Source organism: Apiospora kogelbergensis (genome assembly GCF_038363985.1).
Source record: "Apiospora kogelbergensis strain CBS 113332 chromosome Unknown utg000006l_segment0_segment0, whole genome shotgun sequence".
In the NCBI taxonomy this organism is placed as follows: Eukaryota; Fungi; Ascomycota; class Sordariomycetes; order Amphisphaeriales; family Apiosporaceae; genus Apiospora; species Apiospora kogelbergensis.
In genome coordinates, this window is record NW_027117423.1 from 1907723 (window position 1) to 1933280 (window position 25558).

The 25558-nt window shown below is 52.6% G+C and overlaps 9 protein-coding genes across 9 annotated transcripts; 4 read left to right on the top strand and 5 right to left on the bottom strand.

The window, feature by feature from the left end:
- Positions 1-139: 139 nt before the first annotated feature.
- PG998_009458 (uncharacterized protein) lies at positions 140-1101 on the bottom strand (the record flags this gene model as incomplete). Its single annotated transcript, XM_066876274.1, has 4 exons — positions 140-386; positions 453-653; positions 722-963; positions 1039-1101. 4 exons carry the CDS (start codon positions 1099-1101, stop codon positions 140-142), a joined length of 753 nt encoding a protein of 250 aa, XP_066728430.1.
- A 601-nt stretch (positions 1102-1702) lies between these two features.
- PG998_009459 (uncharacterized protein) lies at positions 1703-2428 on the top strand (the record flags this gene model as incomplete). The annotated part of the gene is made up of 1 exon (XM_066876275.1): positions 1703-2428. The coding sequence occupies one exon, from the start codon at positions 1703-1705 to the stop codon at positions 2426-2428; it is 726 nt and encodes a 241-aa protein (XP_066728431.1).
- A 190-nt stretch (positions 2429-2618) lies between these two features.
- Positions 2619-5877, bottom strand: PG998_009460 (uncharacterized protein; the record flags this gene model as incomplete). The annotated part of the gene is made up of 8 exons (XM_066876276.1): positions 2619-2822; positions 2875-3053; positions 3106-3672; positions 3723-4147; positions 4196-4323; positions 4382-5119; positions 5171-5745; positions 5805-5877. 8 exons carry the CDS (start codon positions 5875-5877, stop codon positions 2619-2621), a joined length of 2889 nt encoding a protein of 962 aa, XP_066728432.1.
- Positions 5878-6826: 949 nt separating this feature from the next.
- Positions 6827-8936, bottom strand: PG998_009461 (uncharacterized protein; the record flags this gene model as incomplete). Its single annotated transcript, XM_066876277.1, has 5 exons — positions 6827-7839; positions 7899-8235; positions 8342-8359; positions 8610-8632; positions 8756-8936. 5 exons carry the CDS (start codon positions 8934-8936, stop codon positions 6827-6829), a joined length of 1572 nt encoding a protein of 523 aa, XP_066728433.1.
- A 4090-nt stretch (positions 8937-13026) lies between these two features.
- On the bottom strand, positions 13027-13386 carry PG998_009462 (uncharacterized protein; the record flags this gene model as incomplete). Its single annotated transcript, XM_066876278.1, has 2 exons — positions 13027-13101; positions 13186-13386. The coding sequence occupies 2 exons, from the start codon at positions 13384-13386 to the stop codon at positions 13027-13029; spliced, it is 276 nt and encodes a 91-aa protein (XP_066728434.1).
- A 786-nt stretch (positions 13387-14172) lies between these two features.
- PG998_009463 (ATP-binding protein cassette subfamily D (ALD) member 2) lies at positions 14173-16355 on the top strand (the record flags this gene model as incomplete). Its single annotated transcript, XM_066876279.1, has 2 exons — positions 14173-14895; positions 14949-16355. 2 exons carry the CDS (start codon positions 14173-14175, stop codon positions 16353-16355), a joined length of 2130 nt encoding a protein of 709 aa, XP_066728435.1.
- A 1425-nt stretch (positions 16356-17780) lies between these two features.
- PG998_009464 (uncharacterized protein) lies at positions 17781-18829 on the top strand (the record flags this gene model as incomplete). The annotated part of the gene is made up of 2 exons (XM_066876280.1): positions 17781-17974; positions 18085-18829. The coding sequence occupies 2 exons, from the start codon at positions 17781-17783 to the stop codon at positions 18827-18829; spliced, it is 939 nt and encodes a 312-aa protein (XP_066728436.1).
- A 567-nt stretch (positions 18830-19396) lies between these two features.
- Positions 19397-19939, top strand: PG998_009465 (uncharacterized protein; the record flags this gene model as incomplete). Its single annotated transcript, XM_066876281.1, has 1 exon — positions 19397-19939. The coding sequence occupies one exon, from the start codon at positions 19397-19399 to the stop codon at positions 19937-19939; it is 543 nt and encodes a 180-aa protein (XP_066728437.1).
- Positions 19940-20934: 995 nt separating this feature from the next.
- Positions 20935-23008, bottom strand: PG998_009466 (F-box protein; the record flags this gene model as incomplete). The annotated part of the gene is made up of 3 exons (XM_066876282.1): positions 20935-22322; positions 22391-22717; positions 22798-23008. The coding sequence occupies 3 exons, from the start codon at positions 23006-23008 to the stop codon at positions 20935-20937; spliced, it is 1926 nt and encodes a 641-aa protein (XP_066728438.1).
- Between the last annotated feature and the right edge of the window lie 2550 nt (positions 23009-25558).

Genomic DNA, 25558 nt, shown 5'->3' on the forward strand with positions numbered 1-25558 from the left:
CATTCACGCTGCCACATTGCCACATGGCTGTAGGGGTCCATATACGCCGGGCTTCTATTCATAGTCGTCAAGTTTACTCATGGTTGCACAGGCTTTGATGTCCCCTGCACCCGGCAAATAGCAGACGAGATTCTCGAGCCTACCACGGTCTCGTCGTACCATCTTCGTTGAAAAACAAGCCGTTGTCATCACCAGTCGCGCCATGCATGACCTTGAGGCAACACTGCACAGAGGTCTGGACGGTCAGATTTGGGAGGTCGGGCATATTCTCCTCTACCCAGGCTTGGATGCCAGCACCCATTTCCGTGCTACCGATGTAGCCGGGGTGGACCAGGACGGTGGTGATGCCGTCCTTCTTCAGGGCGGCACTCCACTTGCGCGTCAGCCTATGACACCAACCAAGTCAGCTTTGTATACAACTTGCACACGTCTGCAGGGCTGGAGTGACTGACATGTTGAGCGCAGCCTTGCCAACCGAATAAGAATCACAGGGGCCTTCGACGGGGCCGCTAAACTCAAGCGACCCCAGGGCCGAGGTGAGGACCATGACCTTCTTTGCGCCACCCTTCCGAATCAGCGGGGCGAATTCGCGGAAGAGATGCATAGGCCCGGTGACGTTAAACTCGATCTCGGCCTTGAACTCGTCCATGTCCCTACCGACATGATACGTCCGTTATTAGCCAATCTACTAACTAACACCAAATCCAAAGGGAATCCGTACATCTCATTGAGGCTCTTCAGCGCGCCGGGGTTGATGCCCGCGTTGCTGATGAGATAGTCCAAGCCATTTGGAAGGACCTTTTGTGTGGCCACCGCGGCCTCGTGGACGCTACCCCCCTTGGTGACATCCAGGCTCACAAGATGAAGCTGGCCGTCTCCATGCTTCGACTTGAGTTCTTGGAGACCGGCTGACCTGGCGGGATCTCTGGCCGTGGCAATTACGATGTTGCCAGGGTCCTTGAGCTATCCACACCAACAACTGTTACTTGGGTACCATGGCTTTTGATACGAGGGAAGGGGGTGAGCATGTTATCTTACCAGTTCCGTCACGAAGCCTAAGCCGAGTCCACGGCTGGAGCCGGTGATGAGATAGGAAGGCATGATAGTAATCTCGTATTTTTGTGGTGTGTTTGTTGATTGAGGCCCCGAAGAAAGTGCCGCTGCCTGAATGTATATACACTACGACAACTCCGCCCCTGTCGTTTCACCTTGGGATCGATCCGGGGCCCCGGGAGGGGCAGATAGCCAGGGGAGGGAGAGATCGTCGTGCATTACTCGGTCAGGTACGGCAAATGTGCCGCCGCAGAGACCATAATGGCATGTAGGCACCGCTGGGCAAAACTGCTGTTCAGACACACGATATGGAATTTTGAGATTCGATTTGCGGTTTCAATATCATGCATTGGCTTGGGGTCGCTCTCGTGGCTTGGGGCTACACAACATCCCACAAGCCACAATGGGCTGACTATAGTTCGCTAAACTATTGGTAGCAGTCTGAGTCACCGGCGAGGGAAACAATAACCAGTGATACTTACACGGTCGACCATATAAATTGAGATGGGTGAGATGGATTGCCAAACCGCTTTCGAGTTGCACAAACACTATTTCGTATTTGCTGCAGATTGAGAGCGCATTTCAATTAGTAGACTTCGTGAGAACATAGAGTTAAAAAAACACAACAGAAGAGAAGAAGCGATAAACGATGGCTCGTGGCAAGCACTCCAAAGCCAGAAAACCAAAGTACACTCCCCCAAAGGACACCGAGCCCACCCAGATCCTCCCCTATCTCTTCGTCGGTCCGCGAACCACCACAGAGCCCTCGGTCGCGGCGGCTGCAGGGATCACCCACATCATCTCCCTGGGCTGTCGGCCCAAGAACGATAGCAACGACAACAGTACCAGGAGCGATAGTAACGCAAAGGAAAACAAAGGCGGCGGCGTGGACAATGGTCAACGCCGTCAGATGTCTTATCACCACATCGGCCTTAAAGACACGCCGCATTCTGACCTCAGCACCGCGGCGCTTCTGGTAGCAGACATCATCGCTAACGCACGCCATCGTCCAAGCCGCCGGAGAGTAGAGAGTGAGGCACAGGGCGGAGAGATGGAGGAGGAGAAGGAAGGAGATAGAGATGCAGATGCAAAGGTGCTTGTTCACTGCATAGCTGGCGTATCGCGGTCCCCCGCTGTGCTGGCTTACTATCTGATGCGGGACGAGGATATGAGCTTGCGCGATGCGTTGGCGACGATCATGAGGGCGAGGCCGGCCATAAGGCCAAACGACGGGTTCCTGAGGCAGCTGAGAGAGCTGGAGGCGGGGCTTCGGGGAAAGGAGACCTTGAAAGAGGTTGAGACATTACCATTGAGGACCAAGGAGCGGATGGACTTATTGCTGGGCTTGGAAGGAGAGAAGACGTCTAAGAGCTAACATACTAAGGCCAGGCTGGGTATGCGTCGCCCTTGTTGAATCATTGCAAAGAGTATATCAAGGGGGAGGGGAGGATATGTTCAATCTATCAGCTAATACTAACGCATTGCCATCAGATCTGTACGCGTGTGCATCAAGTTAGCTACACCTTCGTCAATGTTTCCAGCAACGCAGGACCAAGATTCCGCATTCAACTCCATTTGAGTGATGTGTATCGCTCTTGCAATTGCCGTTCAAAAACACCGTCGTCTCGAAAGAAATGGGCCAGTGACAGCGCAGATTCAATCCATCTCTGGCTGAGCTCCTCCTCATTACTTCCATATAGATCCAGGCCGTGATTGAAACAGGTCGTTGCCATCCATTCCAGCTCAATGTCAGGGAATGGCGTCTCCGTCTACCTGGCCTTCAGTAACGCAGTATACACATGGATGCTGAAGATAACTTACTGTTGCGGCTCCTTTCACATACCAGCAAACGTCGTCAACGACATTCACAGATGTCTCCACCTTAGATGACAACGCAATCTGCACGAGGCATCTCATATACTTCGCAAGCTTCTTTATGTCAAAGCACTCCAATATCCAGATCTCGTTAATTAAAACGCGTAAAGTCGAATAAGCCACTTCTCGTTAGATCGTCAGTTACTTCAGAAGAAAGAATAGTCTCGAGACAGGTACCTTGGATCGGCGGTCCCTCGGCTCTGAGCATACAGTCGGCTGCAGCTTGTAGTGTTTCCAAGTCCTTGGCCGCTCCCATTTTGCGTGCAACAGTCGGCAGGTCATCCCAACTCTTCAAAGACACCGCAGCCTCAAGATCGAATACCAACAAAGACCCCAGCTTTGACCTGAGATCTTCAGCAGAGACATCGTCGAGACCATGAAGACTTTCTGTATACCTGGAGTCATAAGCCTCAACATGCTTTCTGACCATTAGATGGAGCTGTAATTGTTCCTCGATATTGTCTTCAGCACGGGCCAAGGCCGTGTACGTCGTTGCCAGCATGAAGTGGCAAAATAGTTGTCTCAGTGAGAGATCTGCAATATCTTGCTTTGGCAAATCTGTCGGGTAGTAGTGGATGATCGAGATACAAGACTTGAAGAGACTGGTGACGTGGCGAAGATTCCAACTTTCTGTATACTTGAGGCCAGTGTTATACGCGTTCTTGCAGAACCAGTCAAGTTCCTTGACTGGAAAGAGTTTCGAGCCTTCTTTATCTCGTAAGTCTCGTTGAAGGATTCTAGTCACTGTTTTGCATAAGTAAGAAGCCGATCATGGTCTCTGCCTGTGTACTCACCTCCTTCGAAGACGTGACATAGATCCTGAGGAAGCAGCTCCTTATCGACATCCGCCGAACCTTCAGACAACATAGACAACTGAAGCCGGATGATGACACGAAGCAAAGCTGGAAGTCGAACAGGACTATCAACGTTGAATTCATGCTTGTCGGCTAACACTTTGAGAGCTTTCAAGGCCGAAAATTTGTCATCACTGGCGTGTGCCTCGATGCAACACGCATATAAAAACTTGAGGTCAGTTGATGACGATTGACTGATACTCTCAATGCATTCAGAAGCCATATCCCAATCGCCACTACGTACGGCCAACTTGTGCGCCAAGTAGATCGTCATGGGTTGAGCTTTGGCGACGTCGCCCATCGACATTAAGGCGTCCTTTGCCCCGTCGAGATCATTATGTTCAAGCGAACAAAGCAATAGTTTCCTACACGAGTTGGCATTGTAGGTCATTTTGGGTTGTAGAAATGCTTACCTTGCGAGCTTTGCTGCATTGATGGGACCGCACTGGCAGAGAGCTGGATGGAGTGCAAGCTGGCACCACCGCTGGGCGATATCAGGGGTTCCCTGGTGAAAGTTGGATTCGATTTTTTTCCACATCATCTACAACTGATCAGTCCCGAAGGGCCACCAGGTATCGAAAAGTAAGTGCAATACTTACCGTGATGATGCCAAGAGCAGCGTGGGCTGCTAGCGGCTTCTCTAATGTCCCTTGTACATGACCCAGTAGGGATCTGATACCATTAACAGCCTCCAGCGAATCCCGCTGGGATGTCGACATGTAGACTCGAAGAGTAAGTGCACGCTCGATCCATTCATCCTTTCGTGACAGCAATACATGTGACCTTATAAACTCGTCCATGACTTGGCAAGCAAGTGCTGGGCCTTTGTCATCCAACTTGCGGATGCGACTAACCATCAGTTTAAAGGTGGTGTCTGACAAGTCAATGGTTCGCATAATTCGTCGAAGTACATTAGCATAGGCACTGCTGTCAAAAACCTCACCTGGTGCTTTCACCAAAACGTCAAGCCGCAAGAGTAAGACGACGAATTGGTCGCCAGCTTCTGACTCAAGAGATGCTACGAGATTCTCAGCTTTGAACAGACTCTCAGCGGTATCCAGTCCGAGAAATGCCCGGACGAGCGCCTGGGAGATAGTCAACTGGAGCTCAATACCATCTCGCGAAAGCATTTCAAGCTCCTGGTTGCCGAGGAAGTCGTGAGCTCGCTCTAGCCATTTGGTTGCCATGGTATAGTCTTGTTTGTCGAGGCTTCCATTTCCGATTTCATATAGGGCATCAGCCAGAATCTCAGCTGTCGTGTGGTCCAGTCTGTGTCTTAATGATTGTGATTTGCCGTATATATGTTCGGCGACGTCCAACCGGTTCTCTTTCCATGCCTGCCAGTCCTGTTAGGGCCTGTTGAGAAGCGCGTCGCCTGGGCAGCCTACCAAGACTATGCGAAGAACAAGGTGTTCTGCCTCGAGCCTCGTGCACATGCCCGACTCATCCTCTGGCAGCTGGCGCTGCAGATCATGCAACAAGCCGTTGTAATCAGCGGCTTTTTGCAGGGCAAAAAGCGCAAACTCGAGTTCGCCGCCCTCTGTGCAGGTATCAGTCTCGCATGCATGCATAGATTGGCGGGAGGGGGACATCTGCAGCCTACCTATACATGATCTTCCAGTCTTGACTGCTAATCTGAAGATGCGAATGATAGGGTTGGGCTGCTTCTCCGTCCTCACGTCAGGCAAGGCCAACATTAGGAATGCGTAAATCCGGGTCAGGAGCAATGCCCTGCAATACCCTGACGAAGTACCCCCCTCGCCCTCGAGACGTCTCTTTCGCGTACAGAGATTCCAAAGAGTAGTTCCTGAGTTCTCGAGCTGATTGCGGGTTTGTGTATCCAGACTTCGCAGCGTGTAAGTTTTGATGGCAAGCACCTGACTTTCCAGTTTCTCGAGTAGTTCTTGGTGCTCTCTTTGTTCGCTCAGCTCTGCGACTTCCGTAATGAAATCACGACAGGAAGCTTATCGCCTGAATTAGTATGGGGAATTTGGGTGAGATGAGTAGCCAAGCTAGACTGACAGATGAAAGAGTGAACACGTCCCTCCTTTCCCCTGTCTTTCACAGTGCCATTGTCCCTGGGTTGCGCTGCCATGCTGTATCACGTATTCAACGAGAGCTAAAGTCAGATACTGCAGAATCCAGTAGGTCTCTTGCTTTTGTTGTTTTGTATGCCGTGGACGGATCGGAGTGTGTACGACAGGGCGTACGCGTTTGAGGCCACAACAGTCTCAATAACCAACAGAGTTGCGGTCAAAGGCCAATGGTTGTTATACAGTTGGGGCAGAGCCTTCAAATTGCAAAGAAAGGATGGTGGAATACGCCAAGGTTACCACCAGAAATCAGATCCGAGAATTATTGCTTCACCCAAGGTAGGTCCTCTTGGTCGCACCTTCCCTGGCAGCGGCCTAGGAAGTCGCTAACTTGCACCTTCCGCAGTTGACCGGATGGTGAGAATGGCATCCTTTATGAGGGCAATTACAACATATAATTCTCTAGTGTATGATACATGCAAGACCGTTCCGAAATCGGTCGGGTATTATTAGGCAATCTGAATTTGATCAATGTTTGTACTTCCAGAACAACTGCCCGGCTATCTAACCTCCAGGGCGTGAAAAGGCCCGTTGACTATTCAACCTCGTTAGCACTAATATATCGCGAAGGAGCTCAATACACTAATCGTGTCCAGTCACCACGCGCTTGTCGCAGGGGTATCTCCCAACCATCCCTCTAGGGTATATTCTAGTAAAATAACAACCCAAAATACATGATCTGTACGTAGTATGATGCGAAAATTGAGCAACAACCATTGTCGGTGTAACCTAACCATAAGGAATCTTCACTGAGGCATCTCCTTCACCTGCACCTCTATCACAAGAACTTGAAAGGCTCGACTTCTATAGACTGTTGGAGCACCAGTAGGTTACGTCAATGAGAGGGGTCGTGTGGGAGGAAATTTCCGACGATCAGTGAGGGTCTGAGGAAAGCGGCCAGTCAGCTATGTGAACGAGCAGCAGAGCGCCACGACCAAGACAACGGTGAACCTACATCTTGTAGTCATCTCGGCGTATCATAAACGAAAAGCAGCAGTTGACAATGGGGTCCTTGGACCGATCATCCGGGCTTTTGAGGGCGCAGGCCGTCAAAAGCGTGTCGTGGGCAGGATCGAAGGCAATCGTGCCGAACTCTTCCCAATATCGTACGAGTGACTCCTCCGTTAGGATCTGGTGCAGAGATATCTTGCCCTGTTCTACAGTTAGCCAGAATGCGGAGGACAGATGGGGTGTGTCGCGTCGGAAATGACCTACATCGCGAAGTTGCTCGACCGGGACGTGGATCAGCTCGGCCATCTCTTTGTTGCCCCTGAAGATCTCCCCTGTCCTCCTCCAGCAGCAAGCCGGTACTGCCATGGCGGCAAAGACTCGGTCGTACTCCAACAAGGTCTTTTCAAACCACATCTCAACGTAGATCAGCTCCATATCGTGGAGGTTGTGCATCTTCTCTCGGAACTTGGGCCGAAATTGGTTCAGTTGCCGCAAGATCTTCTGCTTCGACGTTGGCGCAATGTGGCTGTCCATGTATGTGCCCAGGCGGGCATACCCCATGATGTAGTTGAAGGGTTTTAGTAGACCGGCATCATACTTGGCCTTCAGAACACGCTGCATACGCTCCTCAGGAGTGTCGTTACCAGAAGGATCCGCCGCCTGCAAGTAAAACTCCCGCGTCTTGTCGGCAGGGACGACACTGGTAGGCCTCGGCATGGGTTTTCCTTGATCGGCGCTGGGCGGAAGCATCGAGCCATTGTGCGTCGCGCTTGGGGGCAGCATGGCGTTGGGGCCGCCCAAAAAGCCTGCCATGTCGGGTTGGTTGTCTCTGAAGGGATGGTTCGGGTCTCCAGGCAAGGTACTGCTGTCATCGAGCAGACTGGTGTTGAGAAACTCGTTGAGTAGATTGAATTCATGGGTGACCTCAGGGGCCAGCATGTACTGAGGGTTATAGCTGTGCATGTCGTGGAATTGGTTTTGGGCGGTCAACCAGGCATCAGAAAAGCCGGCGACTACACGATACTCAGCTTCCTGCGGGTTTAGACGCTCATAAAGGTTTTACAGGACCTACATTGGTTCATACTGCTGCTAGAGGCATTGGCCTGCATCCTGGAAAGCGAATTTGGTGACACAAGCTGTAGGGGGTTTGCCTGGCCCAGTGCGCCTGCACCGAACCCTGCCTTGGTGCCTTGAGGAGCCCCGGGGCTCTCGTAGGAGGGTGGACCCATGGAAGTAGAAGCGCTCTGGTCTGTCGAATTTCGCGCCAGATCCGGCTGTCCTTCTGATTCGTCTTGTCCTGATGCACCCTGGGTATGAGCAGATTTGGACTTCTTCGAGTCCGGATCTCGCGGCTCGTCGTGGCATAGATGCCCTATGTTTCGCTTAATGCATCTCGTACAAGGCCTCTCCTATATGTGACAGTAGGTTTTAGTAAGTTATTTCCTTCGTCCTCTTGTGCAAGGCCAATGCAGACAGTTCTCAGCCATTGACGCCGCAGGATGAGATCTTACATACGAGATCGCAAGTCATGTGCTAGGTGGCCAGTAGGCCGGCATTGTTAGCCATATGTCACACCAGAAAAGCTTCAATACGCAAATGAGGCGCAGAGCCATGTGTAAGCTGCTTCAACATGGGTCAGGAGAGTGGATGAAGTCTCCGGCAGCGGGCAGGCAGGGGGTTCAGGTCTCGACCATGAACAGAACAGGGTGGACTGTTCACGCATACGCATATACGCAAACGTGGACCCAGTCGTGAGGATTCTCAGAGCAGCTCGAGGACTTACAGATCGACGGCAATAGACACAAGCTGTAGGAACGCGAGCCAAAATTAGCCCATGACCACGTTGGGATACGACCTCAGGCACCCAGCCCAGCCTGAGAAGGGGGATGCAAAGGCCGCCGGAGAATTTAGCAGCAGAGCACAACATACCGTGATTGACCTTGCGTCTTTTCCTCGGACTCTTATTGGCACCTTCAGGGCCATGGGTTGGCGTGGTGCTGCTTATGGGTGTGCTATCCTTGGACTTTGTAGCAGCATGATTGCCGTTAGCAGTATTGTCGGATTTCGCGTCCTTGGCGGCGCCATGGCTCTTGTTACCATTTGCCTCCATCTCTCAGATTTTCCTGCTTCAGACGTTCCGGTTGCCTCGAAGGCAGAAAGCTCCCATTGGACCTTCGGGTTACGCAATGGGCCAGTAGGTCGTGGGTCATAGAAGTGAAGGCCACGGCTTGGTGCAGCAGTCTTGCTGCTCTGCCTGTGGAGGTTCAGTTCCGACGGACAGCTTTTTTCTCGGTCTGGCGGCGCGCTCGTCGTGTTTTTTTTTGTCTCCTTGCACCTTTCTTTTCCTTTTAAGCGGAGGCCAGGCGAGCTGCGCGATTTACCACCGCAATGACGGATATTCACCCTGAAGCGTCGTGCATTCCCTCCGTCTACCAATATATACAGAGACGAGACCAGATATCCAGATCGTGAATGCGACAAAAGGAAAGAAAAGACGTTGAGGAGGGTGCAGCCATTTTGCGGCGCAAAGGATCCCTTGTCAGTCCCGCGGCTACGGTTGAACCTTCTTAGCTCAGCCAGCTGCTCTGGGCAAATACTTCTTGAGTTAGGTCGCTTTTAATAACCTAGTATTAACTGCTGGAATCAAGGCAATTGTGCAATTGGAGTAGCCAGGGACGAGAGACCCGCCGAATAGAAGGCACTTGATGGGCTGGGCTGGCCGTCTAGCCTACGAGAGACGAGTATAAGCTGGGTACAAGCCCTTTGCAGCCATTTGCCAGACGCAGGCTGGCTATTCATCCCCATGGCCCATGTACTTGTTGCATGCTGAACTGAAGGATCAATCCACCCACCACCCACACCCGCATATTGCCCATTGAACCGAGGGGAGAAAAGCTGGAGGGGGATACGGGATGGACCAACGCAACGCGGGGTTCCCACCATGAACCGAACACATGTGTCTAATGTACACCATACATTTTGCCGATTAGCGACGCGATTTGTGAGTGAGAGGCTTCATAGCATTGGTCAGTTGGTCGGACCTGCTATGATTATTGGTAGTTCGCCATGTCCCTGAGAAGTACCTGCTCATGATCCTCGGTCCGCATCCCTCCCGTTTTCTCTCTCGCTCTGTGCATCCATCCATCTGCTGAGCATTGTGCATGCAGCCCACGCGACACGTAAAAAGGTGCGATGGATTATTCCCAAATTATGTAACAACTATGTCAAGACCGCCTTTTGCAAGAACTCAAGGGGCCAGGCCGACAGACCCTTACTCTATCGGACTCATGAGGCGGCAGTACGGAGTACATAGTTCCAGGTAAACGACTGCGTGCGACCTCTTTTCGGTCGGTTGTGTCCTTGCGGATCGTGTACACCGAACTTGCTGGTGTAGCATCAGTGCATCTATCATCATTGATAACCTTTCCATGTGTTGGTAATCTTGACGTAGCGCTCACAAACTCGCGCGCCTCGTGACCGTAATTAAGTGCATATCTGGAAGCAGGTAGGGGCTTCTAGCACAGCATCCAAGGGAATCCAATGCAACTCTAAGCATCATATATACATACAACGTTGTATGCTATCTAGGAGAGCTGCATGCGGAGATGAAGATGCCTCGAAGCCCACCGATCGTTCAACTCGCTTCCATGACTCGGCACTTTACGTAGCCAGCAAAACCCACTAACGACATTGGTCGCCCGACTCTACTAATGAGGCGCCGATACATAATCAAGTCAGAAGATGCATATGATCTGACGAAGGAGACTGAAACGCTCCTCCTGAAAGCGAAAGTGCCCTCCTTATCCGTGATGCCCCAATTCCCACTGCCTCGAACACTGCGTGCATCGGTTGAGAGCCGACAAGTGCCAGTTCTCTGCCGTACAGCCGCGCAGAGTCCACTCCCTGTCGCGATGACGACACTGGTCAGGTCGGCATGACCCAAACACACATATCCCAGCACCCAGGCTTTTCTTATCAAGAACAGACAGTTCCATCATGATTGAGTTGCATCCTGTCAACCGCGCAGGTCTCACATACTGATATGGCGCAAGACAAAGCCGCCCCCTCTACGGACAAACGAGAAGTCATGGCGCTAGTTATCAAAAGTATGGCAATAGTACGTACGTATAGATAGCTAGACTAATGGGCTTGTGTAGGAGGAAAGCAAAGCAAACGAGTCCGAGACATGCATGCAAGTGGGATGGGTATCCTCTGAACCTTGCCGACTCGGCTGCCTGTCTTTGAGCAGCATGCAGCAGCATCCATACAAGTGTTGACAGAACTGCCACATGTGTGCGAACGCAAACCCATTACGACGAGTTGCCTTGGCTACATTAGCCTGGGGGTAGCGCTGCTGTCGATCACAGCCTTGTGCGCCTTGATTGTAGTAGTATATGGCTTATGGTTAGAATTTGACACAGGAGGCAGGGAGGCGTGCGGTCCGCTGTCTGGCTGTGCTTGTGCTGTAAGAGTAAAGGCAGAGCCCTAGTCTTCGAACGGTTCAGCCCGAAACCATGGCGATTTTGGGACTTTTCCTACTAATAGTGTGGGCTACTCCGTATAGCAGTGTTTTTTTCCCTTTCTCGCGCAAACCGCAGGTGGAAAATAGCCAATAGTGGCCGGCTTGCGTGCTATTTATTACTGTACTACCAGTAGGCACATCAGCAAGGGCAAAGCCAGAAGCCAAGCCGACACGATTCGGGTGGGATCAAGAAGGGACGGTGGATACTGGCTGACGCTTGTATCGGCCCTTGTTGAAACGGCCCCTGTTCAAAGATAGCAACAAGCAGCCAAGTGGGAGGGCTGGAGGGAGGGAGCTTGGCGAAGCCAGTAAGCTCTTTTCCACGCCGTGCATGTTCCATGATTTTTGTATGGGGCCATTTAATCTATGGGATGCTGGCTCGAGTCTGGCCAAAGATCCGTCAATTCAGGTTACAGAACCTCCTGTCCCCTGTCCAGCAAGGGTTGGCGATGATGTCGTCCCATTAGCTGTGGGTTGAACTTCAAATATACCCCCACAGTATCTCTGTTAAAGTTGTCTCTCCTCGCCCTGCCCCGTCCTGCAAAGCTCCTTTTATTATTCTCCGTCCGTGGCTGAAATCGCAAGCGTCCAAGGTTTACCTCGACCATCTCGGTACTCAGTCGGAATTCGCGACGGACATACAACTCGATCACCAGAATGCGATCAAATTGCCTCGTTTTGCTGGCATGCGCGGTCCCAGCGATATGTAGTGTCGGATCTACACAACAACACCAGCTAGCTTACAGAGACATTGCAACTTCAATATCGTATACCGAATCCGCAAACGCCACTGATAGTAAGCAAGAGCGCGCATTGATCCTTGTTGGCGACCCATCCTAATGTGCTCACTCTGTAGATATCGTGTCGGCCATGCCTTCGACCAAAGTTAACACAACAAATACTTCGAAAACGATATCTACTGCCGCGGCCGACCTGCCTGCGCCAGCTCTGGACAAGTCCATGTTCAGCTTGATTGTCTTTGGGGTCGCAGGGCTTTGCTTGTTGTAGGACTCCCACGTTGCGAGCTATAGGGAAGCGCATATGCGCTTTAGGGCGACACAAGACGACGACGAAGTATGAGATACCCACTTGCATAGGCATGGAGTTTTTTTTCCTTTTAGGGCGGGATATATTGGAGGGTTTCTATTCAGGAGGCGTACATCTAGGAGGGCACCTCGATGTCTCAATTATTTGTTCATGGGCGTTCACGGCTGGTGTATTAGGATTTGATTGCTCCACAAGCAAAGGCTTCGTGAATGAAATTTTCATTATTCGAAGAATGTCCCACGGAGTCGCACGCAAACCCCATGTTGCATGCTGAGACGATTTGCTGCGACCAGGACGATTCACGAGTTGTGGGCTGACTCGGGCGCTTTTCCGGGCCATGAGGCAAGTGTGTCCCAGAAAGTCGGGAGGCCGTAGTCCCTCGTGGCCGAGGCCTTTGGCGTGCTGCCTCTGTTTATGAGAGGTGCAATACGTTGACACCCTAGATCGTGCGGCGTAACCGGGCGTGACGCAGAATTCTTTGAAACTGATGCGGCTTATCGGTATGTCTCAAATTGCGCTCATTGTGTAACGAATAACTCTCCTGCGAGTCCTTGACGCTCGACTCGAATGCCTCCTTAGGTTGTAGCATATTTTTCGGTATAATGTCTGATTGTAGTCGTCCGGAGTGGGCTCAAGCGGCCACGGGAACCTGCTCGACGGGCTGTTCGGGGGCTTGGGGGTCCGGATCAGGCTTGGGTAGATCATCCTACGAGTGAAATAGTATTGTTAGCTTTGGGACACATCAAGCATACCTTATGAACGATGGTTCGTTATCACTAGCAAAGCTTACCTTGTCGTAGATCACACGGATCATAAGACTGCAACTACCACAGACGGCAATGTCGTTGGATTCATCCTGCAAATCTTCGAGTGCGATCTGAAAACGATCGCCGCATGGGCATGGGTAGTGGTATATCTGTTGCGCCGCGTCGAACTCCATGTCTTCTATCTCGACCTCGTCGTAGACAGCGATTTCCTCGTCGGCCGACATGGTTGCAAGATGGCAGGGTAACGTAGTTGGTAGTAGTGGCCTTAGTTGGGGGTTGTTTCGTTTCGTTGAAGAGCATGAGGCGACTATGGAAATTTTTGGCCTGGCTGAGTGAGCCCCGCGGTCGCCGTCAATCAGTCACGGCCCCTCCTACCCTCGTGCCTTGCTGGAGAAAGTTGAGAACGAGTTTAGAACGAGCCACAAGTTTGCCACCTGCTGCCTACTAAGCCTATGCCTACTGCCTACAGTGCATTTCAATCAGCCACATTTCCGCCGGCTGCAAATGGGCCAAAGCCTGGGGTAAGAGTGAGCTGACACCCAAGACTAACCTAAACTAGTTTAACTCGGGTCTTCTCTGCCAGTCTTCCCCAGACAGCCAGGCCAGACACGGACGGGAAAGCGCTGGCAATCAAAGGCAATCACATGCCGCGGGTTTGCGTAGCGTCACCAGGCCCAGCACCCCCAGCGCAGCGCTCAGCCAGTGAACGGGCCCGGACAACCAACCGTCATGTTCCATCGCCGAGGGATCTCACCCTCAGTGTCCATGGCGACAGGCTCACCACACTTGCCTGTCATCCACGTCGTTTATTGCAGAGGAGTCGCAACCTTTATTGTCCCTTCGTTCTCTTGCTTAATCTAATCGCTTGTTGCTGCTCGCTTCCTCTCCAGTGGGCTGTGGAACACAAATGTTCCCTCCGTCTCCATTCCTCGGTTAGCTAGGCGTCGCCGGAAACACCGTCGCACATCGTCGCCCAAGATCGGATTGACACGTACGTGACTGTCGCCGCCATGGCAGTGCAGTCGAAGCTGGTGCTGCCCGAGCGGTCGCTTAAGAGCATCGTCGCGCAGTTGACCACCCTATACGTCAAGAACCGGACGCGCATATCGCGTGCCGTCTATCTCACCCTCCTCCTCGCCCTCATCAACCGCGTACGTCATGCCATCTCGGAGCAGAAGGCCGCTTCGGCCCGCGAGGCGGAGAAGCGTCGATCGGGCACAACGTCGAGTGAAGGGCCAGACGTGACGGCCAAGAAGAAGGTCGAGCTCAATCGCGAGTTCTTCCGCTCCCTTCTCCGGCTGCTGAAGATCGTGATTCCTGGCTGGCATTCCAAAGAAACACGGCTGCTGCTCAGCCACAGTCTCTTCCTCGTAATACGGACTTTGATCAGTGTGAAAGTCGCGGAGATGGATGGTGCGATCGTCAAGGCGCTCGTAAAAGGCAACGGCCGGGAATTCTTGATACGCATCATGTGGTGGATGCTGATTGCGATGCCTGCCACGTTTACGAATTCGATGCTTTCGTACCACCAGGCCGAGCTTTCGCTCAAGTACAGGACGAGGTTGACTCAGCATATCCACGACAAATACTTGTCACAGTTGACATTCTACGGCATCTCTGCTCTGGACGACCGGATCAAGAACCCAGATCAGCTGATCGCTGTCGATGTCGCCAAATTCTCTAACAGCTTAGCTGAACTATACAGCAATTTGGCCAAGCCCATACTGGATATGGTACGTCACGCCTGCCCTCCCGTTCTCATATAAATATGGCTAACATATGCTAGACAATATACACATGGTCATTGTCAAAGAGTGTAGGTGGGGAGGGTGTCGTGTTCATGTCACTACTCGTGCAGCTATCTGCGGGCGTTATGCGCGCGCTCACACCACCGTTTGGTAAATACGTAGCAGACGAAGCCCGGCTAGAAGGAGAGTTCCGATTCCAACATTCCCGCCTTATCGACCACAGCGAGGAAGTTGCATTGTACCACGGGCACGAAGCTGAGAAAGATACCCTCGACAAAGGCTACTTCACGCTTATCAAGCATGTGAATTACATTCTGCGTCGACGGTTCTACCATGGCGTTATGGAAGACTTTGTCATCAAATATTTCTGGGGTGCACTAGGACTGCTTCTATGCAGTGTCCCCGTGTTCTTCAAATTGCCTGGTCAACTTGCAGGCGGAGTTGTCAGCATGGGCGACAGGACGGAGACTTTTGTCACGAATCGCCGAATGTTGTTGAGTGCATCCGACGCATTCGGCCGCATTATGTTCTCTTACCGAGAGGTTATGGAGCTGGCAGGCTATACATCACGTGTGGCCTCGCTTCTCGAGGTTATGGACGACCTTCAAGCAGGCCACTTCGAGAAGAAGCTCGTCTCCAGCTCCGGGACTGCAGAGCATGAGGCTGTGCTACGTGGCCGCGGCAAGGTTGTCGAAAGCAAGAACATACAGTTCATCGACGTTCCCATCATCTCACCCAACGGTGATGTTCTAGTGAAGGCCCTGTCGTTCACCCTTCGCCAAGGAGACCATTTGCTCGTTGTTGGCCCTAATGGCTGTGGAAAATCCAGTCTCTTCCGCATTCTCGGCGGCTTATGGCCGGTTTATGGAGGCATTGTACACAAGCCTCCCTTCTCGGACATCTTCTATATCCCACAACGACCATATCTGTCCCGCGGAAGCTTGCGTCAGCAAATCACCTACCCGGACAGCTTACGCGCGGTGCGTTCTCGTGGTGTGACGGACGCGCAACTCCTGGACATTCTTAAGATCCTGAACCTTGAACATCTCGTCGACTTGTACCCAGAAGGCTGGGATGCTGAGGCGGAATGGCGCGATGTGCTATCAGGTGGTCTGCAGCAGCGTGTAGCCATGGCCCGCCTCTTCTACCACAAGCCGCGATATGCCATTCTTGATGAATGTACCAGCAGTGTAACGCTCGATACGGAGAAGATCATGTACGATAACGCGAAAGCGCTGGGGATCACCCTCATGACGGTGAGCCATCGTCGGAGTCTGTGGAAGTACCACAGCAGGATCTTGCAGTTTGATGGGCAGGGCAACTACGTATTCACAAAACTCGACGCCGACAAGCGGCTGAAGCTAGAGGATGAGAAGGAAGACCTCGATGTTCTACTTCGGCAGGTGCCGGAAATCGAGAGGAGGATCGGCGAGCTGACTGGCTGAGCCAACGGGTGTGGCATTTTGTCGACATCGGTATAGTAGGTTATATAATAGCTAGCTGCATACTCGCAGAGGCGGTGTCGTTTTATTGTTCTCAAAGATGAAACTGCCGCAATGCGATTCGAATTCCTAAGATTCCTAAGTCGGCTGTTCGACCCGACCCGACCGAGATCTAGTGCTTATGGGATGTCGTCTTGTTCGGCATTTCAATAATGACGCATATCCTTTATATCGAAAGCAGCCGGGTTTGCATGCAGATAAGTAACCTTGCATTCAGGCTGCATGTCAGAACTTTCTTTAATGAAACCTTTCTCGGCCCGAATCAACGTTGCTCTGCTGAGTACCTGATACATGACATATCATTGCCCTAAGCGGAGGTTGACTGGTATAGGCAACATAAAGCAAGGAGACAGGAATAGCATTGTATAATCACGCCAGTATCCTATATGGTATGTCATATTCAGGTTCCTTTCTGACCATCGGCTAATAAAATAGCCTTGTGTACGGGTTTCCCACCTTGCGGTGCATACCATGTAACTGCACAATCCCACGAAGTGACGTAGAGTTCAGAGAAGGATATCGATAGAGATGAGACAATACGTCATACCGGGCGCCAGGGATATCACGTCTGATGTTATTGCTGTTGTTTGGATGTTCCACAATCCACACGTGCGCACACACCCAACACTGGCGATTTGAACCATGTGTAAAGGCGAAGCGGTATTTTCCGGCCCAAATAAAGGGAAGATGCTTGACTGCGAGCCACGGGGGTTCTACGAATGATGTTGAGCGTGAGGTTGGCAGGGTATCTAACTTACCGTGCCATGGATCTTAAGAACGGATGAGGTTCCCGATACTCTGGCTCGATGACCGTCAGCTTGAGACCGTCGTCTTCAGGGACCGCATTCATAGCCTCCAGACATATAACAAGGCGCGATGCCAAGAGTGAAACACCGCTCGTCGGCATCCCCAAGCTTCCTAGTTATTGCGCGACAACTCAAGTGCGTGTTTTCTGGATGGGCATCAGCACATATTCTCGTCAATGACTTCACTATCTCGTCAAATAGTGTCATCTATACGGGAACAGGAGCCGACGCCTGGCATGGATCTTCTAAATGATCACAATCCTGTTATAGTCGGTGTAGCACCTGAAGATCACGGGTGAGAGACTCGTCGCGATGGACCTTGATCGAAGCCTCAGCTGCACAGGATGGAGATTTCCACCATCATTAGACTATATCCTAATATATGGCTATATATGTTTCCCTCGTGGAGGTGAATGAAGAGAAATTCGACTTTCACCCTCATCCGTTACTTGATCTGGCCTTTTACCCCTTCATTGAATCCCGAATCCGACTGAAAGCAGTCAATCAAGCTCTCGACCAATATTACTGCTATAGCTGAGCCCTGAAGCTAACGTGCGTTATCATGCACTCATCGACTCTCACTCTGCTGCTGGCCTCCGGCCTGGCAAGTTCGGTCGCGTTCTCAGATTTCCGAACTGTCGTCAACTCCCCATCGCTGTCTCTTCGTGCCGCAGGTGATAATACAGACGGACCACCGCAGCCTCCTCCTTCAGGGAGCCCGCTACCACCTCCACCGGCCAAGGGCAAAGCAAATGGGTGAGTACGCTCTATCGCAGTACATTCCCTGCTCTTTCTTAGACCCTCCTCATGATGTTCGTCTCTCCTCTAATCTAACTGGTACCACATCAGAAACGGCACTGCAACAGGCCCCCTCCTGGCAAAGGAAAAGGGGGCGGGAAAGGTGCTGGCAAGGCTACAGGGGAAGGCAGCGGTGCCGCCCCTCCCGCACCCCCTACTAAAGGACAAGGCCAAGGGGGCGGCACGGGCGACGAAAAGCCTGGTGGCAAAGGCACGGGCAGCACTCCTCCGGCCAAAAGCGGCGGAGGCAATACAGCTGGCGCTAAGCCAGCGGGCAAGTCAGGGGGTGCCAAGGGTGCAGGTGATGCCCCTGACTGCAATGGCCAGAACCAGAACCAGAACAAGGGCAAGGGCACAGGCGCTGCTGGGAAAGCTCCCGATGGCGGTCTACAAGGGAAGTCAGGGAGTCCGGCTCCGGTCGGCAAGGGCGGCCCCGGAAATGGTACCCTCAGCTCGCCTCCCCCAACAGGCAAAGGCAAAGGCGAGGGGGAAAAGGCACAGACAGCTGTGCCCCAGGCAAGAAGACGGGTGGTAAGTTGCCTCTCCCGTCAAACTACAGCCAGCCGCTTGGAGGTTATCCATACGACTCTTACTTACGACGCAACAGGAAAGCAGGGCGCATCACCATCATCCCCGCCGCCGCCGCCGCCGCCGCCATCGCCACCGGCCAAATCCAGCGGGGGCCCTGCGCTGCCAGCCGCTAAATCAGGAGCCCCTGTGCCTCTGCCGGGTGCGAAGCACAGAGGCGATGGCAGCCCTGGCTCCCGAGAGCTCCGGGCATCGCGACGAGCGCGTCGTTCCGGCCTTCGCTGATTAGTGGCAGCAGTTGAATCTATACTACCATCAGCTCGAATCGAACATGATTGGGCAGAAACAATAGGGCTCGAAATGTACCTCGAATCTGTGGGGGAGTCCTGCTCGTCGATGGCAGCCAATATCAAATATATTGTTACACTTAGTAGTCTATACACAACAAATGCACGCATAGTATATGTAGGATGGACCAGGGAAAAGTTTGATAAATAAACTTCATCCAAAACCCTGTCTTCTCTGTATGTCAACATGTCATTGGGCCATTGATTGCTGTTGCCTTGAGATAGCATCTTCACTGTACCAGGAAATCGCCCTTTGAGTAGAAAGTATAAACCAAACTGACCTATTTCGGGCTGGTACTGAAGTGCTTCCTATTTGAAACGCTCTCTAACCGTTTTCTTTTTCTTAGTCTTTCTATAATTCGGGTATCCTCTTCCTATACAAAATCATCCTCATCCAACCTCAACAACCTACTCTTTCAGACCTGGCCTCTCCCCTTTTCATATTTCTTTTCCTAACGAATACTTCTTTACCCAGCTTCCGGTGTGCCATTGGGCATCATTCATCATGGGCGCTGCTGTTTCCGACTCCCTGTGCTCGTCCGCCGTCGTGGTGGTGAGCCCCGAGAATGCCTCTCTCGTCACAACACCACTCCCGCAACCTACCACCGTGACCGTCTCCGCCTCCACTACCACTGTCACCAAAGAGGTTGTCTGGCAGAGACGGGACGTTGCCTTCCTCAAAACGCAAGAGGAGCTCGAGTCCGAGTGCCAAGAGGTCGTTTTGGGACAAGACGTCAATTACGGCGCCACCGGCCACCCCTGCATCATCATGGACGTGGCCCCCAACGGCAAATACGCCCTGGTCACCACCGTGTCCTCGTTCCGCTCGGGGCCACACAATGGATACCAGCCGCCATGGCAGCAGAACTATCACCGGGGAAAGGACCCTGACCGGTTCCGTTCCTTCGTTGGCACCGAACGGCCCAACTTGTACCGCCAATCACTCTGCCTCGAGGGGGGCGGCAGTTCCCCAAGAGCCGGACAGCCTGGGTCTACGCCGGCTGGGTCCATCTGGTCCCCGTCGGCGCCCTCCGGCCCTTCTCCGTGAAGCTCAGGGTCGAGATGCAGAGCTGGATCGACCTGTACTGTCACCAGAACAGATTGGCCCGGATCAACAGCGACATCTTTAACCACCCCAGGCTCTTCCCGAGCGCCTACCTGGCGTTGGCCAGGACGGCATCAACGGCAGCACCGAGTTCTACCACTAAGTCTACTGGTAGCACAAACGAGACTCGCCAGAGCAATAGTCCCCTTCCTGCATTCGCTTCTCCAACAACACTCCCTCGACAGCAGACACCGCAACATTCTGCCAACGGTTACCCCGAGGTTCGACTATCTGTTCTGTCAAGGGCGAATCATAGTGGATACGAGAACGTTGCTGGCAACTTTACGAAAAGCAGCCTTCGGGCTTATCAACAAAGGACGCATCAGTTGGCAGCCCTTTACCAACAACAACAGCTCAGTCCTGGCGATTGGGCCCAATATCCGCAGCAGACCCAACAAAGCTGCGGGCGATATCAATACCTCCACCAACAACAACATGCCGAGTCTTCCTCCTACATGGCAGGCACCGGATTGTGCATGTATCAAGAGACGTATCTCGGTTATTGAGCCCTTGTTCTTAAGCCACGGAGACTTGTTGGGATATCTACCGGGAGATATTTGCTGGATTTGCGGGGATTCTGAGTGGTTTGATGGGATATCTTGAAGGGAATACACCACTGGGCTGTATATAATATGTTCTTTAATTGTACACACTCGCCATATATGCTACTTAAAGCTATCAGAAGAAGACGCTATGCAAATTCCCCAATGCTATGCTGTAGCAACCCTGAAGAGTTTTTGTTACCCCAGTCCCGTAGAGCGCCGCCAAGTAAATGTAGAGAGGAAAACAACCAGTTTTGCGCCGAATATGCATTCAAGGTATCCATCCAGGTATCATCCAGGTGTCGTGAGATGCGCTAAAGGAACGGAAAAGAAAAGAAGGGGAAATGCCCCAAAGAAATGAGCCTCTCTTCTTGCCTATATTCCAGCAAATGACGCTTACAGCTTTCGCTTGAACATGTAAGAGCCATACATGCCGCCAACTTCGGCATTGGCCATGGGTATCTTTCGCATGCCCCAGAAGGATGCCCCCAGCTTCCATGATCGCAGGCCCGAATCGCGAGGTCCATCTTCGGGCGAGTGCCGCCGGACCATCCAGGCCCTGCTGCCAAACTCCGTAACCGTCCAGCCTAGTCGCTGGAGGGCCGGCGACTTCGACAGCCTGCTGTAGAGGTTTTCCGCAACCTCAACAACCTCTAGCGGCGCCGAGAACTTCTTCATAATGGACATGCTATTGCTGAAGAGGGTGCTGAAATCCAGTTCAGTGGCAGAGTAATCGGACAGGTCGATATACTTCAGCGTGTGAGGAACCCAGTCGATTTGCATCTGCACATCGTCGTCATCCTCGTCGGGTACAAAAAGCCGGTCGATGTCAGTAACCCTCAAGCCCCGACCCAGCGCAAGCTCCTCGAGGTGCTTGGTCAACGGCCTCAACAAGTTGATGTGCGACTCGTCCATCTTACTCCCCTTCAGACTCAGTGATCGTAGGGTGGATGGCAGTATTGGCAGAAGACGCGTGACATCCTCAACGTCCAGCAATTGGTGGCTTCGCGCATCGGAGGCAACACTGAGGCAGACCAGCGACCCGTTGACAGCAGGGTGTGTGGCAAGAAATTCTACCACAACCTCTGGAGACAACAATGCGCACTTGGCCAAGTTCAGATGCGTAATTCTGGCAGTGTGAGGAATGGACATGAGGGCTTCGTCCGTGAAGCGGGTGCCTGCAACGTCCAAGTGCGTCAGGTCGCCCAGCTTAGGCATTAGTGTCTCGAACACCGCCGATGGGAGGTTGATGCACTTGTGGAGCGAAAGACGGGAGATCGCCAGGGTGACGGGCCACTCAAACTTCGGGATGGCTGACATCGCGGCTTTGAAGTTGTTGGAAGAACATCCCGTGAAGTCCACAGCTGTCAGGCGGGGGAGATCGAGGAACAGCTTGCGTAGAACATTCTCGTCGATCTCATCGTCAATATGTTCCTGAGCTAGGAACTCTCGCAGGTACGGGGTGAGCTCGAGGCACTGCAACAGCGTCTCGGGGGTTAGGTTGCGCGTGGTAGAGCGCTGGGCAGCGCTAAGGAAGAGCGTGGTAGGGTTAAAGTGACTGAAGTCAAGTCTTCGTACGATGGTACCCAGTTCCTGGTTCTGGGAGACGTGGTCCAAGAATTTGCGGAATATCCGGGAATGGGGGATGGTGATTTTCCTATACAAAGCATGGAGGGTTGCCGTGTGTAGGGTTTTCGAGCTCAGCAACAGTGACATCAAATCAACATTGCGAGCAGTTATGCCATTTGGCGGTACGTCCAGCACGAGCATGTCGATAATAGGACCTATAGTCACCATGGTTAGGGCCACGCTGATGGGGGATGGATATTTCTGATATCAGGGTCCCGCTTACCGAGTAATTCCAAGGGCAGTCTCTCGATGGGCGCTTGGCCTGGGGTTGGCCGTCCTGGCAGCTTGGCAGGCTTGTTAGACGTGGCAGGAGCCGACCACACAATCCTCAAGGCTTGCAAGTCACCGAAGCTCCGGCTGGCCTGCCTGCCGCGGACATCAATCTGCTTCCATCCCTGGAAGCCATCAGCGGCAACAGCAGGGAACCAGCAGCCGTGGAGCTTGCTCTGGGGCTGTGTCTTAGGTGGTAGGAACTGTCGTGTAGTAGTAGTTGTAGTAGCCATCTCCGGAGGGGCGACGACAAGGATGAAGATAGTGATGATGAAGGGCGCTGAAGGTCGTCGTCGTCGTCGTCTACTGCTGCTGCTGCTGCTGTTTCGAGGGGCTGGGAGTAGGACGAGACTTTAGTACTAGTAAAGGTCTGGGCAAGATCCGAGTCGTTCTCTCGCACGGAAGAAAAAGATGAACGGCCACTGCTCTTGTCCGAAGAAGACCTGCTCTGGCTAAGGTCGGAGCCTTCCATGGTGGCGTGGTAGGGGACGGGGGCAGGTTTAATAGAAGCCTGGGGTCGACAAGGCTCTGGCGGTGCGATGTCCGGAATATTGGTCGATGTTGGGACCATGGTGGGTACAAAGCCAGACAAACGAGGGCCGCTGTGTGTGGGAATGGAACTTGGCAACCGGAAGGCCCAAACCCACTCAAGTCTTAATTCCCTTTGCGTGGGTGTTGTGTTTTAGCTTCCGACCCCGAATGTCTGTCGTGTGGTTGCTTTGCCTTGGGTATACTCGGCCGGGGCACAGTTGCAGCAGCAGTTGCAGCAGCAGAGCAAACAGAGGAGAGACTGTCCGGGTTACAAGGCAAGAAGGCCCTCTCCTCAGAACTCTCCTCTGGTGTCTCAACGATCTTTTCTATTAGTCAAGGGGCTAGGCTTTTAGGTAATGTATTGCTGGCGAGATGCGGGGAAAACAATCAAACGGGACGGAGCCGTGCAAGATTGTCAGTTAGGTAGAGGCAGTTTGGAATAGCCCGTGACACGGCAGAAGCGAGAGACGGTATTGTGTCGAGGAAATGGGTGATGCGATGTTGTTTCTGCGTTACTACGTCCTGTCTGGTTGGGCGGGCAAGAGAGGTGAGAGGATGTGTTATTGTGGATATCCTGGCACCTAGCATATCCGGAAATCCAGCAGCAGCACCTTTTACCCTATTTTTATTCACGGCCATGCGAGAGCAGAAGGCAGCAGAGAGGGAAAGCGAGGCAAATAGGGAAAATCCTGCTCAAAGTACGGCGTTGGCTGCGCCCGCATTTGCTGGTTGGCAGCAAAGTCGGGTTTCCATTAACAACGGATTGGGTAATGAAAACTAAGGAGTCATTCATCTTTGTTTGGTCACCTGAGCCAGCAGGTCCGAAATAAGGCCAACCGCCAGCCGGCCGTGGCAAAGAAAGAACGGGCAGGAAAAGGAGCGAGCTGCGAGCATTGTTTCTATTGGGTCAATCTTAAGTAATAGGAACCCCTACGGCATCCAGGGGTGACTATTACGCAACGACCAAAAGACCCCAGGCTGGCCTATAGCATCGCGCCCAACATGCTACATCCTGCACCCTAACCTACTTTGCGCCGCTGCGATGCAACTAACCTTACCTCCCGGTACCACACGCGCAACCGAAACCCCAACTGATTTGTTTTTATTTGCCTCTGTCTCACTTGGGAAAATCCGGGGTAATGGCCTAATGCTAATGCCCATGCTAATGCCCATGCTAATGCGCGGCGGCTCCCTAGAATTGTTGGAGCAGCCAACCAGCCAACACCAACAGAGCATCTTACTAAACATTACTTCATACCACGGTACTCACTCAATCTCACTCAATATGACATTGCGCAACCCAAGCAAACGGAGACATCATTCTTGTCTGCTATCCGAACCTCTCAGATCTTGACAGCACAAAAGTCGAGGCCAACAGCATCCCGCTATAGCCGGCCAGACGAGACATCATTTCCCGTGCGGCACACTAAGGACTGACTGGCCTGGCTGACTGGCTGACTGACTGACTAGCTGCGATATCGCATACGGCTACTTCCAGGTGCCCGCCAAGTATGATCTAGGGCCGTGGCAAGCTTCCGTCTCTGAACAACACATCAGACCGTGTGAACCATCAGCTGATGCATGGCCGGGTAATGATCGATCCATCACGTAGGGGCTGAACCGAACCAAGCGAGAAAAGGGGAGGTGACCGAAGGTGAGGCAAGAGAGGAAGAAGCGAGTCTGACTCTCACCCAAACCCCGTGCCCCGTCGTCAACCCCGTATTACATGGTTCTCCCTCTCTTTGGCCAGAACCCAGAAAGACTGTTCCCCGGCTTGGCAGTTCCGGGGAGAAAAAGAGGGCAGAGGCAGAGGCCAGTACATACATAAGCAGAACAATTTCGAGAAGAACCAACCAAGGGACTTGACCGTTGCCAACCGAGCCACACGTACGACCCATCACTGCCTTGCTGCGAGGCCCATAAGCCAGCCCTCATCCTCATCCACCTGAGGATTCACGTGGGCAATTTTCTGGCGTTGGGCCAAACCGTGTTATTTTTCTCTCGTACCATGTGACCCCCTCCCGCCCCCAGGGGGCCCAGACCAGGGGGATTGATAGGCCAGGGAAACCCCCAGTTACTGAAAGGGGTAATAATAGTTTGTGCTTAGAAGGAATAGAAGAAGCAGAAAATGTCACTAGAGAAGAGCCCCCGCAACAACAACAACAACAACATCGTAACCTACTAGCTGCCGCCGCCCCCAGTCTGCAAATCGGTTTGCTAGTGATGCAGACGCATGACAGCGCCAGCATCTTCCGAAGTCACACCACTGGCCATCCCTTGCGGCAGCATGCCGTCCGTTGTTAATTTGCGATTGCGCAACCACTCATCCCATCTTCATCTTGGTTCCTCCAATGCCGACCGACCCCAAATCCGCAAAAGCAAAAGCCGCTCTGCTGTTAGGTGAGGACAGGCAAGCGAATGCAGCCACCAGGCATGACAGGATGCGAACCTAGCCAATCGTCGGATCTGGTCGAGTCCGACACATACAAAGCAGCGGCTCAGCTCACGCAACCCCCTGCATCGGCCTACGGGTAACACAGCAGGCACCGAAAGTATGTAATAGAAATTCGACTATTTCCTCGGGAGTCCA